Source organism: Pollicipes pollicipes, unplaced genomic scaffold, assembly GCF_011947565.3.
Source record: "Pollicipes pollicipes isolate AB1234 unplaced genomic scaffold, Ppol_2.1 Scaffold_4002;HRSCAF=4701_pilon_pilon_pilon, whole genome shotgun sequence".
NCBI classification, from domain to species: domain Eukaryota; kingdom Metazoa; phylum Arthropoda; class Thecostraca; order Pollicipedomorpha; family Pollicipedidae; genus Pollicipes; species Pollicipes pollicipes.
The window spans coordinates 21,024,954-21,041,417 of NW_023596420.1; the positions used below are offsets into that span (position 1 = coordinate 21,024,954).

At 60.9% G+C, this 16,464-nt stretch overlaps 1 protein-coding gene across 4 annotated transcripts in view; it reads left to right on the plus strand.

Moving 5' to 3' along the window:
• Positions 1-208: 208 nt before the first annotated feature.
• Positions 209-16,464, plus strand: part of LOC119093231 (protein numb) — a 45,334-nt gene continuing 29,078 nt past the window's right edge. Inside the window, exons 1-3 of one of the 4 annotated variants that reach the window (XM_037216147.1) lie at positions 209-290; positions 4,692-4,904; positions 13,695-13,793. In XM_037216147.1, coding sequence (XP_037072042.1) covers positions 4,857-4,904; positions 13,695-13,793 — 147 coding nt within the window. In that variant the 5' untranslated portion in view covers positions 209-290; positions 4,692-4,856. Of the gene's footprint in view, positions 299-4,688; positions 4,905-13,694; positions 13,794-15,208; positions 15,315-16,464 lie in introns of those variants that run through there. The other 3 variants (XM_037216146.1, XM_037216145.1, XM_037216148.1) reach the window with 3 other exon arrangements.

Here is a 16,464-nt window from a genome sequence, read left to right on the forward strand (position 1 = left end):
TACCAAAAGGTATTCGTCTCTCACAGCGATGGCAAATCACGCAGCGGAAGTGCATGCCGTCCCAGCGGGCGGCAATCAGCGGTAGCTCTGCGCGCGCCGCCATCATGCGTTACCTCTGTTTGCCGTGCGCTCGCCAGTAATGCATTCCGGGACCGGTTTTCCAGCGAGTCGGCGGCGGCCGGCCGGCGCCGGCCCCGTTCAGTGCTGTTGGCCGGTGCCGCCAGGGAGCGCCACGCACCTGTCAGTGGTCGGCTCCGGTCATCGGCAGCAGTGGTGGTGGAGCGTGAGAAGTGCGTCTGTGAGTGCGTCATCGACTAGCGCTGCCGCCGGCCGTGGGCGTCTCCTCTGATCCACTCCTCCACAATAGGTCACCGCTCGCGCAGCGCGCAGGCGCTCTTAGGAGCTGTCGGCTAGCTTCCTTTCCGGCGGATTGCGTTGTGTGACCACGAAGCCAGAGCTCTGCACTGTGCCTACTGCGGGCTCTGTCTTCTGCCTCATGCACTATGCGGTCATATCTCCATGCCTACGCAGCAGGCAGCGCCCACCTCAAAGCACTCAGCCAAACCACTCCCGTGGCTCCTTTTCCGCTCGAGAGGGGGGGGGGGGGAGGGACTGGTACTCTTGAGAACCTTGAGTCAGCCACAGACTCATGTCGCACTGGCGGGGGAGCGTTATCTTTACTCTTACTGCCACTTACCTCCCTCTCTCCCTTCCACTGATTCCGCACCGCCACACCCGAAGGTATAAAAAACCGTCCGCCAGCCCTACAAATCGTTAACAGCCCACCGGCCCCGCGTATCACGAATCGTCCCGAATCAGTACCACAGATCTCGCATCCTCCCTCAAAGCCGCACAGATCCCCGTCGTGATCGTCCCACTCGGCGCCGGCTGGCCAGCGGCGGCCTCCTGCCGTCTGCTACGCGGTCTATCGGTGGTCCACTGCCGTCTGCTGCGTGGTCTGATCTGTCTGTGGTCCACTGCCGTCTGCTGCGTGGTCTGGTCTGTCGGTGGTCCACTACCGTCTGCTGCGTGGTCTGATCTGTCGGCGGTCCACTGCCGTCTGCTGCGCGGTCTGTCGGTGGTCCACTGCCGTCTGCTGCGTGGTCTGTCGGTGGTCCACTGCCGTCTGCTGCGCGGTCTGTCGGTGGTCCACTGCCGTTTGCTGCGTGGTCTGATCTGTCTGTGGTCCACTGCCGTCTGCTGCGCGGTCTGTCGGTGGTCCACTGCCGTCTGCTGCGCGGTCTGTCGGTGGTCCACTGCCGTCTGCTGCGTGGTCTGATCTGTCGGCGGTCCGCTGCCGTCTGCTGCACGGTCTGGTCTGTCGGTGGTCCACTTCCGTCTGCTGCGTGGTCTGATCTGTGGTCCACTGCCGTCTGCTGCGCGGTCTGTCGCCGCCCGCCACGGGTCCGCTTTGTTGCCGGTGTGTGCCCCGGCAGGCCGCGTGGTGCTGCGTGCCCCGGGCGCGAGCCCCAGGGCGGCCGGGCGCGGCCGCGCTCGCCGGGCTCACGTCCGGGCAAACGGAGTCGGGGGTCGCCCACCAGCCGGGCGCAGACAGGTGCGCGCAGGCGTAATGGCTGCAGGCCCGTCCTTGATCCTCTGCAGCGGGCCGGCGGACGCGGCCCGTCGGTAGGTGGGGTGGGGGGTGAGGCTCTGGTCCCGCCCACACCCGTCGGTAGACGGGGGCTCTGCTCCCGCCTACACCCGTCAGTACGTGAGGCTCTGCTCCCGCCCACACCGGTGGGACGCTGACCCACGATGACGCCAGTGACGCGTGAGCCGCCACCGGGGTCATGACGGGCTGCCGGGCGGCATTCCGGCCGCGGTTTCCGGCGCGCGGTTGTTGTGACGAACCCGTCCCAGCGCAGCCGACGCCTGTCTCGGCCCTGGCCGCCAGGTGGCCGGGCCCTGCGCCGGCACCACCGGCGTGAAAGTAGTGGGCCGTGGCCGCCCAGGGCCACCCCGGCCTAGCACGGCCGGCGAGCTCTGCTGACGCCGCGCAATCAGCTGATTGTCGCCGGCGGCAGAGCGGCCGTCCTTGCCGGGCGGCGGACGCTCTCCTGCTGTAGGGCGTGACGGAGTGCTGTGCCGTCCGTCCGCAGGGGGAAGGCACAGGTGCACGCGCAGGCTGAGCGTCAGCGTGGAGTGTGAAAGACTCTGAAATCGGAATCTGCGGCGTAACACGTCGTTACGCTGGGGTTCCACGTTCCACTGTTTCAATGTGTTTATCTGCGTTTGTAGGGAAAGTTCGTCTGTCCAGTCAAGATCGAGGGACCCCGCTGTTCACAGAAGAGAGTCAGATGTTTGCGGAGAGAGTCTCTGTCAAAAACCGACAAACGTTTCCCTCCACCGCTGCGGTAGGTCATTCCGCCCGTCATCGGAGGCTGATTCTGCCCGCATGCGACGACCATGTCCTGTCGTTGAGTTTGAGACCACCCGCAGCAGCTGCGATGCTTCGTTGGGCATCGTGAGAAAAAGTCTGCGTCGTCCTCGAACCACAGGTGTCGTCTCCCCGAGACCACGCCACTTCGGCGCCGTTTAAAGCGAGGCCACTTTAGGTGCAGGAACAGGCGGCCGTTCAAAGACCATCAGTATTCCATGCCTCTCCGGAGAAGTCTGCAAGTGGAGAACGCGTCTACCGGCATGAGTGACTGGGGCCGTTGCCTAAGTCGCGAAGCTCGTGCGCTGGGCCCCAATTGCCAGATCAGGACGAAGCACCGCCCAGCCCCCGCCGTGCCGAGCCGTGCCGTGCCGTGCCGTGCCGTGCCGTGCCGTGCCGTACCGTGCCGTGCCGTGCCGTGCAGCGCCGCGCCGTGCCGTGCGGCGTCGCGTGCAACCCTCGTTTTTCTTTGAAAGATTTCCTTGCTTTGAACTGCGCATTTGGCGACGTCACTGCACTGCTTGGCGAGCTGGCTGGCTTCATGGAATGGCGCAGTAAATTCAGTTTCGCCTGAGAAGTTAAGCGGATCGCTTGCAAACGCCTGAAGGCATGACTGGTACAACGGTCTAAGTTTGAATGTCGAAAGAACCGCGGGTACCGTATGGAGCAGCCTTTTCTTTAATTGGAGAGGCATTGGGTATCCTCGGCTGCCGCCACGTTGACGCGGTGCGCCAGCTCCCGGACGTTCAAACGCACAGTTCCGCAGATCGAACCCATTCGTCACGTGTCCGCCTTCATCGTTGAGGTTCATGTAGGATGGAGGCGGAGGAGGGGGTATCTAAGAGGAAGCTCAGTCCATTGAGAACGCTCAGACCTCAAGCTCGATACACCTCTGATTCGAGTCGTGCTACGGATAAGGATTGGCTGGACTTGCTCATCTGTCGAGACGCCCCAGAATTCAAGGTCCTGAGCCACTTATGGACTCAGAGCTGGACGAGAGCTCACAGCTGCGACCTCGAGCCAGACTCAAGTCGCTCGGTTTCTCTGGCCCCATTCGTGGGCAACAGTCTCTGACGGTTTCCAACCCTCCGCACCCGCTTCCGCCAGGGCCTGTTAAGATCTCACCTTGCCCTAACGGCTGACGCTCTCCTCCCCATGCTCTTCTGCTGTCAGTCCCCCAGACTCTCTCTCCCTCTCTCTCTCCCTCCTCCTCTCTTTCTCTCCCTCCCTCTCTCCCTCTTCTTCTCTCTCCATCTTTCTCTCTCCCTCTTTCTCCTTCTCTTTCTCTCTCTCTCTGCCTCCCCCACTCTCTCTTTCTCTCCCTCCCTCTCTCCCGCGCTCTCCCTGTCTATCTCTCAGGCGAGCAGGTCCGCCTCCCTCCGATCCAGCGCACCACCAGTTGGGTCGGTCTTGCAATCCATGGAAGCCACGTGGCTCTTGGGGAGCCGAAAGCCACCCGTGGTGGGGTGACCCATATGCTAAGCTTGAGGGCGGTCCAGGAGATGTCCATGGCGATTAGGGGACGGCCCGTGGCGAACCAGGGGACTTTCCGTGGTGAACGAGGGGACGGCCTGTAGTGAGGCAAAGTGGAGTCGGAGATGGCCCACAGCAATCCAGAAGCGGCGGCGGAAAGCTGCGGGGCCGACTGGTCGTTGCCTCCCGCCAACTGTGGTCGCTGGGTACACAGACAGCGCAGCTCGGCTGGCATGACTGCAGCCCGACTGGGGTCTCTGGTGGAGCGCTGGTTCACTCGCGGCGATCTAGCAATGCCTTTGCGACCAGGCCCAGCAACCGGTTTGCAGTTAAGCAGCATCTGAAGTTGTTCGTTACGATCCTCGGCCGCTCTAACGCTTCTAAAATGCCGGTTTGAGGTCGCATTCGAAGAGCGTGATGTGGAATTCTCTGCGCGACGGTTATTATTACTGTCCATGCTTTGCTCTCCTCCATGAGGAGCAGGCGAGTTCCCTGCACTCTTCGGTCCTTTCGGGAGCTTGTCCGGCCGCTCTAGCTGGCCAAACGTTGCAGCTTTCTGCCGGAGCCGGCAGAAAGCTGCGACGACGAGTGATCACGCGCTCTCGGCGCAGCCCACCGCTCTCCGCGCAGCCTGCCGGGCCGCCACCTCCCGTCATCCACGCCACCCCACCTCCCCTGACCCGCCGCCCGAGCCCGGTTAAACGGCGGGCCGCCTTCGGTGACGGCCGGCGGCGGCGCTAGCGTCGCGGAGTAACGAACTGGCGCGCCAAGGCCGGCCGGGCCCGGCGGCGCGGCCGCGGCTTTGTGCGCCGGCCGTGACCAGTCGGCTCCTCCTCAGCAGCGACGGCGGCGGCGGCAGCGGCGTCGGCGTCGGCCCACCTTGCCTGGCGTCAGTGGGGCGCGGCAGAGCCACCGAGCGGGGGACGGCGGCGCCGGCGCGGCGCGCGCCTGCAGTGCGGCGGGCGCGGCGGTGTGTCTGTGAGTGTGGTTCGGAGCGTCGGTGACGATGGGAGCCCAGGCGTCGCACGAGCCCCTCGAGCAGAGTGTGGCACGGGTAAGTAACTGACGTGGCCTGGGCGCTCGCTGTGCTCCGGCTCCGGCTTGTGCAATGTGCGAGCTGTCTCATGAATGCACTGTAGAAATCGCCATACCTTGACGGAGTCTTCTTCTGGAGGAAGAAAATGGGCGAGAAGGTCTCGCGTAGCGGTGTTGTGGCCGCTGCCCTCATTGTAAACGATCGGTCACTGAGGTCACGTGGGAACGGACCGGCAAACGTCACTTCGCCCCGCCGGTTGGGATGCGCAGCACGGGCGTCCCATGGCGTCCACTGTTCACGGTCTCTGCTCTCTGGCGTTGGGACGCACCGGCATAGTTCGTGGTAAAACCGACCTGCTCACTTTAGCACTTTGGTTACAACTGGGCACGAAAGAACCTACGTGTCTTCCACCGTAAGCTATCGTCTCTGGAAATGTTTGGTGAAAGTTTACACACTGCGCTCGTGACGTGTTCTTTATTTGTGGTCCCAATACACCTGGCGCTGGGCTTTGTTGACATTCCAGTCCGCTAAAAACGGTATTGGAGACTGGCTTAGGGCCTGGAACCCGAAACTAGTAGATGGCTGGAAATCATTTAACGTAAGCTCGTGTGAGATAGCGGTGCTTGTTCGAGGCGTTTGTCGTTAGAGCCCGAATGGGCGCTGCAGTCTCTGCCAATTTGATGGCCTTGTGATGACACGTTCGGTATCGTGCTATCAGTTCGTGAGGGGCCGACGATTTGAGACTCCCATTTGATGAACTGGAACATCTCTGATCGTAGGTCCCTTCGCCGGCTGGATATAGATTGGAATAAAGCGCCACGATTTAGCAGGCACCAGGTGATGGTGGGTACATTCACTCACTGTCTGGCGGCGAGAATCTCGGGGTGAACTGGCCGCTCTGACGTTGTAGTTTTGTTATTGTTTCCTGAAAATGGAACGGCATTGTCAATGCCCCCAAGCTTGACCGACCGGCGCATATTTGGGAAGGTTGGCCCGTGAATTCGGATAATGACTGATATGTCGTCGAAGGATTTAAAGCGTTATCATGTGTATGACGGTATGGGCTTGAAGCAAATTAAATATTTTTACCTTAAGCTGGCAAGGATAAAACGTGGGAGCCATATCAGTGATGTATCACTTCTACCAAAATATAGCCCAGCCCCCGGACCTGGCCTGACCTGCCCACGGTCCCGGACCCGTTGAACCCCAGCGAGGTGACGTCACCAGGTCGGTCCCGCGCCAGGTCACTGTCGACCTTCTCCGACATGGCCTGGCGCGCCCGGTCAAGTTTGGGCCCTGGGACTGTCCAGGCACGGTCGATATGGGGTCAAGAGGCCTGAACCGCGCCGAACTGGTAAGGACTGAGCCCCTGGCAGCGGTGGCGACCACGTTCGTCTGTTTCGAAAGATTGAGGAAATCTTCAGAGGAGCCATGTCCGATGTTTGCCGCTGCCGTGATGTCTCGATGCGAACGGGATAGCGACCAGCGCAGGTTTTGCCCGCTTTCACTCCACTTTTGCTGTCGCCGCGTTTCCGCGCGATTCGATCCAGCCCGAAGCGTTCTGACCAGACGCAGGAGCGGTGAGATCGACAGCATCCGGCCGGCGTCGCCCCACTCGAGGCTTACGACCTGCCGAAGCTAGGCGGCAGTGCGGCTGCTCGCCACGCCGCCGGCCAGAGCGTCAATCATCAACGCGTTGCATTATTTTTGCGGGACTTGATACCGGTCTTGATAACTTCGATCGGACGATCTGCGCTGATGCCTGGGGTCGTCAAATATTAATGTACGCCGTCATGTGTCACCGCTGATGACGGCTCCGTTTGGGCTGCTGGTGCGGACGGGCGGCCCGCTCACCGACGCTGAGCCGCTGTCAGGTCTCCATCATGGTGTCCACGGGCGCGATCGGGGTGATCATTTGTCCTGCTGTGATGCAGCGGCCGCCGATGACGGCCGACCGCGTGTCCGGCCGCCGCCGGCCGGCTTGATGTGAAATCTGTCGGCGCTCCGCGAGCCGGAGAGAGCGCCGGGGATTGGGGGGGGGGGGGGGGGGACGGTAACAGCCCCAGGAGCGGCCAAGTAAAAAGGAGCTCACCCCGATTGGTCCAATGCGAAAATCTGTGTGGAAAATGTTAGGCTCTTTTGTGGACCTCCATGTTATGGTGTGGGGAGAAAGTGCCTTTTGACGCAGGCGTGCACTTATGCCGCGGAACTTCATCGACATAGTTAGCGCGCGTTTAGCAAGGTGTGTGATCTACGGTGATTGATTGCTTCTAGCTGGCCGAGGACGGCCCTGCGCTGACCTGTTGTGGGGGCGACCAGACCCCGGCTGACCGAGGCCCGGGGGCGGCCGGACCGCGGCTGGCCGAGGCCCGGGAGGGGGGGCGGACCCCGGCTGACCGAGGCCCGGGGGCGGCCGGACCGCGGCTGGCCGAGGCCCGGGAGGGGGGGGGCGGACCCCGGCTGACCGAGGCCCGGGAGGGGGGGCGGACCCCGGCTGACCGAGGCCCGGGGGCGGCCGGACGCTGGCCGAGGCCCGGGGGCGGCCGGACCGCGGCTGGCCGAGGCCCGGGAGGGGGGGGGGGGCGGACCCCGGCTGACCGAGGTCCGGGGCGGCCGGACCCCGACTGACCGGATCCTCGGTATGCTGAGTCACGTGCACGCCACTGCAGCTATTTCCAGAATCGCCGGCCACCTGCAGCTCCGTGCTGATCTGCGATTAACAACATCGTGTCTCGAGTCCATTGTGCTCGTAGTATTGCGGAATCCACCAGCAAACGCTCAGTGTCCGCCTATTGTGCCGCTATCAATTCGGGGCGAGTGATGCAAACGTGATGGCTGCCAGTGCACTGTTCACAGTGATGTCTGCGGGCGCGCCGGCGGCAGTCGGTTGATGGCTCTGTTACTGGGCTGGCCGTAACCTGTCTGGCCGTCGGCCCGTGGCCGGTGCACTGGACACCATCGAGCACAAGGACTGAGTTGAGGCAAGCGGCATGGTAGCTACCGATCGAGCCCGAACCGAACACTCGGCGGCGGCGCTGGAATTTTCCGATGGCCAATCCCAGTATGGGTGTGGCCGGCTGGAAACCCGGAAATACCGTGCCCTGAGGTCCAAGTAATCCTCCCGAAGCGCGGATGTCGCCGGAGAGAACTGATATCAGGAGCCAGCCGACTTTCTCCTTCATTGCGGCTGGCTAGACAGCCGTTTTAAGACGTGGTGTCTTGGCTCCTACTGCCGGACTTCTCGGCAGAAGCTGAAAGTTTTGCCGGAGTTGAAGCGAGCTAGCAGCTTACCTGATGGTCTGTATCACCTAAATGGCCGGGCCGAACATGATTATTGCAATCGGCTGCCGTACCATCCGAACCCATGCGCTACATCCTGCAACTCGGCTCTACTGCATGCTGCGCTGACTCGAAATGAGCGCTGCGAGCATGTCGCTGCGGGACGGGAAACTGCCAGTTGTTTTGAACGGCCGTCAATGCCGACCCTGGGTGCCGCCAGCGAGCGTGCGCCGCTCAGCCAGCCGCAGAAGAAACCGGACCTGCCGCCCGGCCGGCGGCTGGCGCGGTGGTCAGCCGGCCGCCGGCCTGCGCGCAGCAGCCGCATACCTGGCGCTCCCCTGACCGGTGATGTCACTGCTGCGTCACGAGGCTCAGGTGCGCCCGAAGCCACAGCCGCCCCGGACATGTCGCGGTATTGTGTCGACGTGAGCTGGCTGGGAGAGGGATTAAACTAGGGGGCCTCTGGTGCCGGCCGGAAAGGGGTCGATCAGAGAGGGGTCAACCAGAGCAGAGCGTCTCTGGTGCCGGCCGGACAGGGGTCGATCAGAGAAGGGTCGACCAGAGCAGAGCGTCTCTGGTGCCGGCCGGACAGGGGTCGATCAGAGAGGGGTCAACCAGAGCAGAGCGTCTCTGGTGCCGGCCGGACAGAGGTCGATCAGAGAGGGGTCAACCAGAGCAGAGCGTCTCTGCTGCCGGCCGGACAGGGGTCGATCAGAGAGGGGTCAACCAGAGCAGAGCGTCTCTGGTGCCGGCCGGGAGGGGATCCAAACCAGAGCGTCTCTGGTGCCGGCCGGTAGGGAGTCCAAACCAGAGCGTCTCTGGTGCCGGCCGGGAGGGAGTCCAAACCAGAGCGTCTCTGTTGCCGGCCGGGAGGGAGTCCAAACCAGAGCGTCTCTGGTGCCGGCCCGGAGAGGGGTCAAATCAGAGCCCCTCTGGTGCTGGGCCGTTGACCAGCGTCATGGCCCGGCACCATTGGGCCACCAATGCAGGCAGCTGCACTGCACTGCACTGCATTACACCACCAGCGTAGCGGCTGTGAAGGATGACGGTCGGCTGTATGATGTGAGCCGGCGGTGGCGGCACTTCATGCAAGTGCCTGGCTGCGACAGCCAGACGGCCTGACGTATGTGACTGTGACTTGTAACTACCGATGAGTGAATGAGGTGCTCGATGGCGACAAACAGGCAATAGCTGTGGTCAGACCTGTAACCATCGACGAGAGAATAAGGCGCCCGATAACAGCAGGCAGGCAAGGGCTGTGGTCAGACTTGTAACCACCGACGAGAGAATAAGTCGCCCGATAACGGCAGACAGGCAATAGCTGTAGTCAGGCCTGTAACCACCGACGAGAGAATAAGGCGCCCGATAACGGCAGACAGGCAATAGCTGTAGTCAGACCTGTAACCATCGACGAGAGAATAAGTCGCCCGATAACGGCAGACAGGCAATAGCTGTAGTCAGGCCTGTAACCACCGACGAGAGAATAAGGCGCCCGATAACGGCAGACAGGCAATAGCTGTAGTCAGACCTGTAACCATCGACGAGAGAATAAGGCGCCCGATAACGGCAGACAGGCAATAGCTGTAGTCAGACCTGTAACCATCGACGAGAGAATAAGGCGCCCGATAACAGCAGGCAGGCAATAGCTGTGGTCAGACCTGTAACCATCGACGAGAGAATAAGGCGCCCGATAACGGCAGACAGGCAATAGCTGTAGTCAGACCTGTAACCATCGACGAGCGAATGAGGCGCTCGATGGCGACAGAAAGGCAATAGCTGTGGGAAGGGGGCCAGACAGCACGCATTGGGCCTCGAGAGCCTGACGGACGACACACGACCGACTGTGACAGCCCGATGCGTTTCGACGGACGGCGACGACCGCTCGCATGCACCACGAACCCCGCACGCCCCGAACGTGACGCAAATGCTGCCGGACGCTCGCACGATTGCAAACCCGTCAGCAATCACTACCAGCACGCACGGTCGACGGAGCGCAGCGCCACCCTTGAATCTCTGATTCGCAGCGGTCGCTCTGCAAGCACGCTCACGCCGTTTCGAAACGAATATGGACGTGTGTGATTGGTTAGCGCTCCAGCTGTGTGGTGTTGCCCAGCGCTGGCGTCCGACTGCATAAATTAGCATTCCGGGCGCTCAGCTGACGCCCTCTTCCCACCAATCACCGGGCGGCGTTCAGCGACCGGGGCACACGGCTGGTGTAATTGCGGGCGGCTGCAGCTGTGCACTGCCGTTCGTTCTGGCGGCGCCGCGCGCCCCTCCCTCGCCGCACCGGTCCCCCGGCCGGCTCCGTAACTGGTGACATTTCGCTGTGCTATGCGAGCATGCTTCCCCTCCCCCTCCCCCATCCGCCCGCGGCGTGAGTGGGCGTCCCGGCCGCCACGGAAATTACCTTCACCTGTCTGGCTGGACTCGAATGCCACGGGATATTGCGATCTCGCTAGAGCGGCCCACCGTGACCTTGTGACCCTCGCAGGACGTGACGATGCATGCGGGGTTTAGAGCCGCGTGAGGCTTTTGAGGAGGCTTCTGGCTTCTGGCTTCTGGGTATGGCGAACTGGTCAAAGACGGGGGCAAACGCAAGGTTTGAATAGGTCACAGCAAGCCAGATTGCTAGCAGGTTCGGCTGTCCTCTTGGTATGTAATGCGCCGCGGCTACTTCTGTTTGGCCTTGCAACGAATGTCGTGCTCAGGTCCTGCTGCCTTGGCGTCTCACACTGAGGTGTGCTCAGGTCATGCGACATTGGCGTCTGGCACTGAGGTGTGCTCAGGTCCTGCGACATTGGCGTCTGGCACTGAGGTGTGCTCAGGTCCTGCGATCCTGGTTACCTGGCACTGAGGTGTCTCAGGTCCTGCGACCCTGGTTACCCGGCACTGAGGTGTGCTCAGGCCCTGCGGCCTTGGCGTCTGGCACTGAGGTGTGCTCAGGTCCTGCGACCGTGGTTACGTGGCACTGAGGTGTCTCAGGTCCTGCGACCCTGGTTACCCGGCACTGAGGTGTGCTCAGGTCCTGCGGCCGTGGTTACCCGGCACTGAGGGGGCACAGACCCTCTCGTATGGCGACAGCGCGTGCTTCATTTCGGGGCTTCGCTGTGGCCTAATGCCGCTGCAATCTTATCGATCGTTTGGACGCACTGCTACTTGAGCTTCGTCCTCTCAGCTTTCGGCGCCGCCTCGGGGTTGTTGATTCCAAGCGATTGCCCCAGGGGTCCGTCTTCGCCTGCTTTGTGAGGCACTCGAGTCGACGAACGGCGTAAGTTGGGCCGGGTCGGCCATCTCCAAACAAAGTTACGATCCCATGTACTGGTTGCCTTGTGAACGCTTTCAGTGCCTTCTGGTGCGAAACAGTATTTGAACGTCAGGCGAACCATATGTCATCTGGTTGACTCGTCAGAGCAAGTTCTGCATAACGCGCGTCTTCAAATCGTGAATGATGAATAGGCTCAGTCATACATTCGATGCACATGGAATCGTATGTCGCTGTAGGCGTGGAGGTGCAGGGGGGGGGGGGGGGAGGGGGGAGGGACGCATGGCTCCGAACGGAGTCGTGCTCGCACTATGGCCAACCAGCACAATGGCGGTTCACGGTCTGTGACGATGTCCTCATTTAGACTGTGTGATACGGTCCGATACGGGACAATGCTCCTACCTTGCTTTTGTTTACGGTTTCGTTATTTGCGCAACGTTCCTACGTACTTCACGATACGTGATTTTGATGCCTCGTCATGTGTTCTATCGGTCATGTCAAAACACGCACCTCAAATGCACCTCTTTTACCGATTTCTGCCAGGAGCCGCTGCCATCTCCGCCTGCCTGAACTACGCCAGGACAGGCAGCTTCCCAGACAGACACACGCCGCGAACCATCACTGGAAGTCATCACTTGTCGCAAGGGCCGACACAGTGTTGTGCCTGACCAAGGACCAGTGCTTTTTCGGACCTCTGTTGCGACCATCTCCGGCGTAGGTTAGGTTAGGTTAGGTTAGGTTAGGTTAGGTTAGGTTAGGTTAGGTTAGGTTAGGTTAGGTTAGGTTAGGTTAGGTTAGGTTAGGTTAGGTTAGGTTAGGTTAGGTTAGGTTAGGTTAGGTTAGGTTACGTTACGTTAGGTTAGGAATGGTTACAGAGTTATCAGCTGGTTGGAACAGCCTTGCGTTGGCCACAGCTCACTGCAATTTCCTTGGTCTCCGCCCACAGCACCTCGTTGAACTTGTTTTTGACTTCGGTAATCATGTAAAAAAGAACAACGATAATCGTAAGTCACAGGTCAACACTGTGTACGGCGGATTAAAGAAGGTGCTGAGCCAATGACGTCCTTTTGCATTCCCCATGAGGTGAGGTTTTTGTCGTGCCTCAGTCTCAGCTAAGCCACTTAGCATGTGCCCAGTCGTCGTTTTCCGAGGATGGCCTCAGACTTCTGTTCTCCGCCCCAGCCGCGCAGAGGGTCCGGTAGACGCCGCGGGTGGGGTGTGCAGGGAGAGCAGGAGAGCGTCTCTCTCGGCTGCGCGGAGGCGCCGCAGGCGGGTGTACAGGGAGAGCAGGAGAGCGTCTCTCTCGGCTGCAGACGCCGCAGGCGGGGTGTACAGGGAGAGCAGGAGAGCGTCTCTCTCGGCTGCAGACGCCGCAGGCGGGGTGTACAGGGAGAGCAGGAGAGCGTCTCTCTCGTTTGCAGACGCCACAGGCGGGGTGTACAGGGAGAGCAGGAGAGCGTCTCTCTCTGGGCCGCGCGCGGACGCCTGCAGGCGATGGGTGGCCAATTGCTGCTACACGGCTGTTTTTCTACGGCGGGAGCGGCGCCGACGCAGCCGGCGGGGCATCTGCCCCCTGCTGAGACGTTGTTTTTCTCGCACGTTTGGTTGCGTTGCCAGCCGGTGTGCGCCCAAGGCTGACTCCTCTGCCCACTCTGCCCACGCCAGTGTATGGTCAGTTGCGCCGCTGCTGTCGGCCTGTGCAGCTGCCAGCAGGGAATGTGTGTTGCCAGTCTCATTCAGCCGGCGCTGTGTCGCACATCCGGTCCGCGATTCAGTGGCCTGGCGACAGTCGAAGAGAAGGGGTGCGCGAGAGAGATTTAGTGTTCCACGTTTTAATTTAAGCTACGTACGCATATACATGTGCAGATCACAACATGATCCATGCGAAGTTTGGCAATTATGCACTTTGTATCACGCTGTATGCTTAGAGTTAGGTGAGAAGAGAAGAGAGAGAGACCTCGAAACACCATTCACTCGGCTCTGCTGATGTTTTTGCATCTTGCGACTTGCTGACGCCGTTCCGTCTGCGGTTTTTTGCCACAGCTGTGACCGCCAAAGTGTCATTTCGCTCGCCACCACCACATGACTTGGCGTGGCGTATGCGTCGCTGCTTTACCCGCCGCAGGCGTCACTGACGTCAGCTGCGCCAGTTTAGCCGCCACAGCCGTACGTCGACCGATGCAGCGTCGCGCCCATCGTGGCGATCCCTGGCGGCGACCGGCGCGGTGTTTTGACCGCCGCTGACGACGTGCCCCGCTCTCCGACAGGACCAGACGGTGGCGCCGCCGGTGGTACAGGCTGCCGACCTGCCGCCGGCCTCCTTCACACGGCGCCTATCCATCCGAAAGTCACGGAAAAAGCGCAAGGTAGGTCAGCGGCTGGGCTCGCCCGCCAGTGAGTGTGCCGTACTCACCCTCTGGGACCGCGGCCCGCTCACGAAATAGGGTCCCGTGGGAATCACACAGACGAAGTCACCAATGCATGACAGTGGAGTACACGTCCTGAGGGGATTTATTATTGAGGATTATTTGAGACCCATCAGGTGGCAAAAAGACAAGTTAAGGCTTATTACGTGTGCCATGTATTTCAGGTCAGTAGGTGTCAGGAGCCTGAGCCAGTAGTTTGATAATAATCCCACCACTTTTCATAGCTCAGATGATTTTGATGACAATGGCCCCTCTGCACAACAGCGAACATTCTCGACATGCCGAGGCTATTCATTCCGTACCATGTGGTTTTAGGACTTCATTGGGTCTATCGTCGCAGGCCATTGGTCGCAGTGAATCCCAATGGACATACTTTACAAACAATGGCTTATCCGAATGTTTCCATGTCACGAATGTTTGTTTTCTACTGATTACTGACATCGTGGATATAGTGCCCGAATGCCGTGGTTCTTTGATGGTATAAAAACGGTCCAAACAGCTAATAAGGCCTGCAAACAACACACAAACGTTTGCCTCAGATCTGTACTTGCATACTTACACAATGATACAGTTGATCGGAACACGGCAGAAATAATCGCTAGCTGGCAGTGATCCATCGCCCGTGAGCAAGCACGGTAACGCCCCTTTGCCATAAATCATGAAGGAACAAGAGTGCAAACAAATCTAGCTCGTACGCATTAAGTGGAAACCCCAAGGGAATCCTTACAATTCAGTGTCGTTCCAGACCTACGTTCTTGTCTGGAACGAAGGCCATTACTGGTGCCGGTGTCCTGTTTGGTGTGTGCATGTCTGCTTGTGGTGGCCAACTGCTACTGCTTCGGAGGCCTAATCCAGGGTCCGTTTGTCTCAAATGCCGTGCATTGGATGGCCATAGCTACGCTGTTCGATCTCGATTCCCAGCGCGTGATGCTGTCCCCCTCGTCAACAAAAGCTCGCCGACTCCTCCACCTCTTTTTTAAAAGGCCGGTTGTGAGTCGGTCTCGTTCCATTCATCCATTCGCTCGATGTGGAGTGGAGAGCCTCCGTGAGCCCTGGAGAGCCAGCGGCATCAGACCCGAGAGCTGCGTCCCTCGCCGCCGCACGGTGAGACGGCAGTTTCGGCGGGCCCGGCTCTCCACGTTCCGCCGCGCCGGTCCGGACCAGCTACCTCGCTGGGACACGTCGCCAGCTCGTTCTCGCGCGACGCCGGCGGCGTTTCAGCGGACCTTTGGCCAATCGCCGCCGGCCCTATCTACCTGCCGTTATCGACAGCCGCCCCGGGCAGATGTGGGGCGGCTGCCATGGGACGATAGTAGCGTTAGTAGGGCTGGGGCGCGGTCGGCGGCGACAGCGTGCAGGGCAACATACGGTGACGAGGCGCGGCGGCAGTGCTTGTGTGCTTCACTCGGGCGGCGGCTGACGGCAGCCATGAGGCGTGCCTGGTCCCTCTTCACCAGAAAGGTGAGCGCGAGCCAAGGTCACATGGGCTGCGGCGGGTGCGGCGCCGCCCGGGCCGACGAATACGGGAAATTCCGAGTCTGCCTGCGCGTCGGCCGCGCGGCGGCCTCCACACGTCCGCAGCAGTGCATTCGTAGACTCGCCTTGACGCCAGGCCATGTCCGTGACATGGCGCCGTCACTTGCCGTGAGATGGCACCGTTACTCGCCGTGATATGGCACCGCCACTCGCCGTGCCATGGCACCATCCCTCTCCGTGATGTGGCCCCGTCACTCGGCGTGAGATGGCACCTTCACTCGCCGTGCCATGGCACCATCCCTCTCCGTGATATGGCCCCGTCACTCGGCGTGAGATGGCACCTTCACTCGCCGTGCCATGGCACCATCCCTCTCCGTGATATGGCCCCGTCACTCGGCGTGAGATAGCACCGTCACTCGCCGTGCCATGGCACCACCCCTCTCCGTGATATGGCCCCGTCACTCGGCGTGAGATGGCACCTTCACTCGCCGTGCCATGGCACCATCCCTCTCCGTGATATGGCCCCGTCACTCGGCGTGAGATGGCACCTTCACTCGCCGTGCCATGGCACCATCCCTCTCCGTGATATGGCCCCGTCACTCGGCGTGAGATGGCACCTTCACTCGCCGTGCCATGGCACCATCCCTCTCCGTGATATGGCCCCGTCACTCGCCGTGCCATGGCACCATCCCTCTCCGTGATATGGCCCCGTCACTCGGCGTGAGATGGCACCTTCACTCGCCGTGCCATGGCACCATCCCTCTCCGTGATATGGCCCCGTCACTCGGCGTGAGATGGCACCTTCACTCGCCGTGCCATGGCACCATCCCTCTCCGTGATATGGCCCCGTCAGTCGGCGTGAGATGGCACCGTCACTCACAGTGATATGGCACCATCCCTCTCCGTGATATGGCCCCGTCACTCGGCGTGAGATGGCACCTTCACTCGCCGTGCCATGGCACCATCCCTCTCCGTGATATGGCCCCGTCACTCGGCGTGAGATGGCACCGTCACTCACAGTGATATGGCTCCTTCACTCACTGCGTGCAAGGTGAGAGCAATAGCGCAAGGAGGTCGAAACAGCTCAAACCGAATTGTGCGCTTAACGTCAAGCGGTGGAGACCTCAGCCTGGTG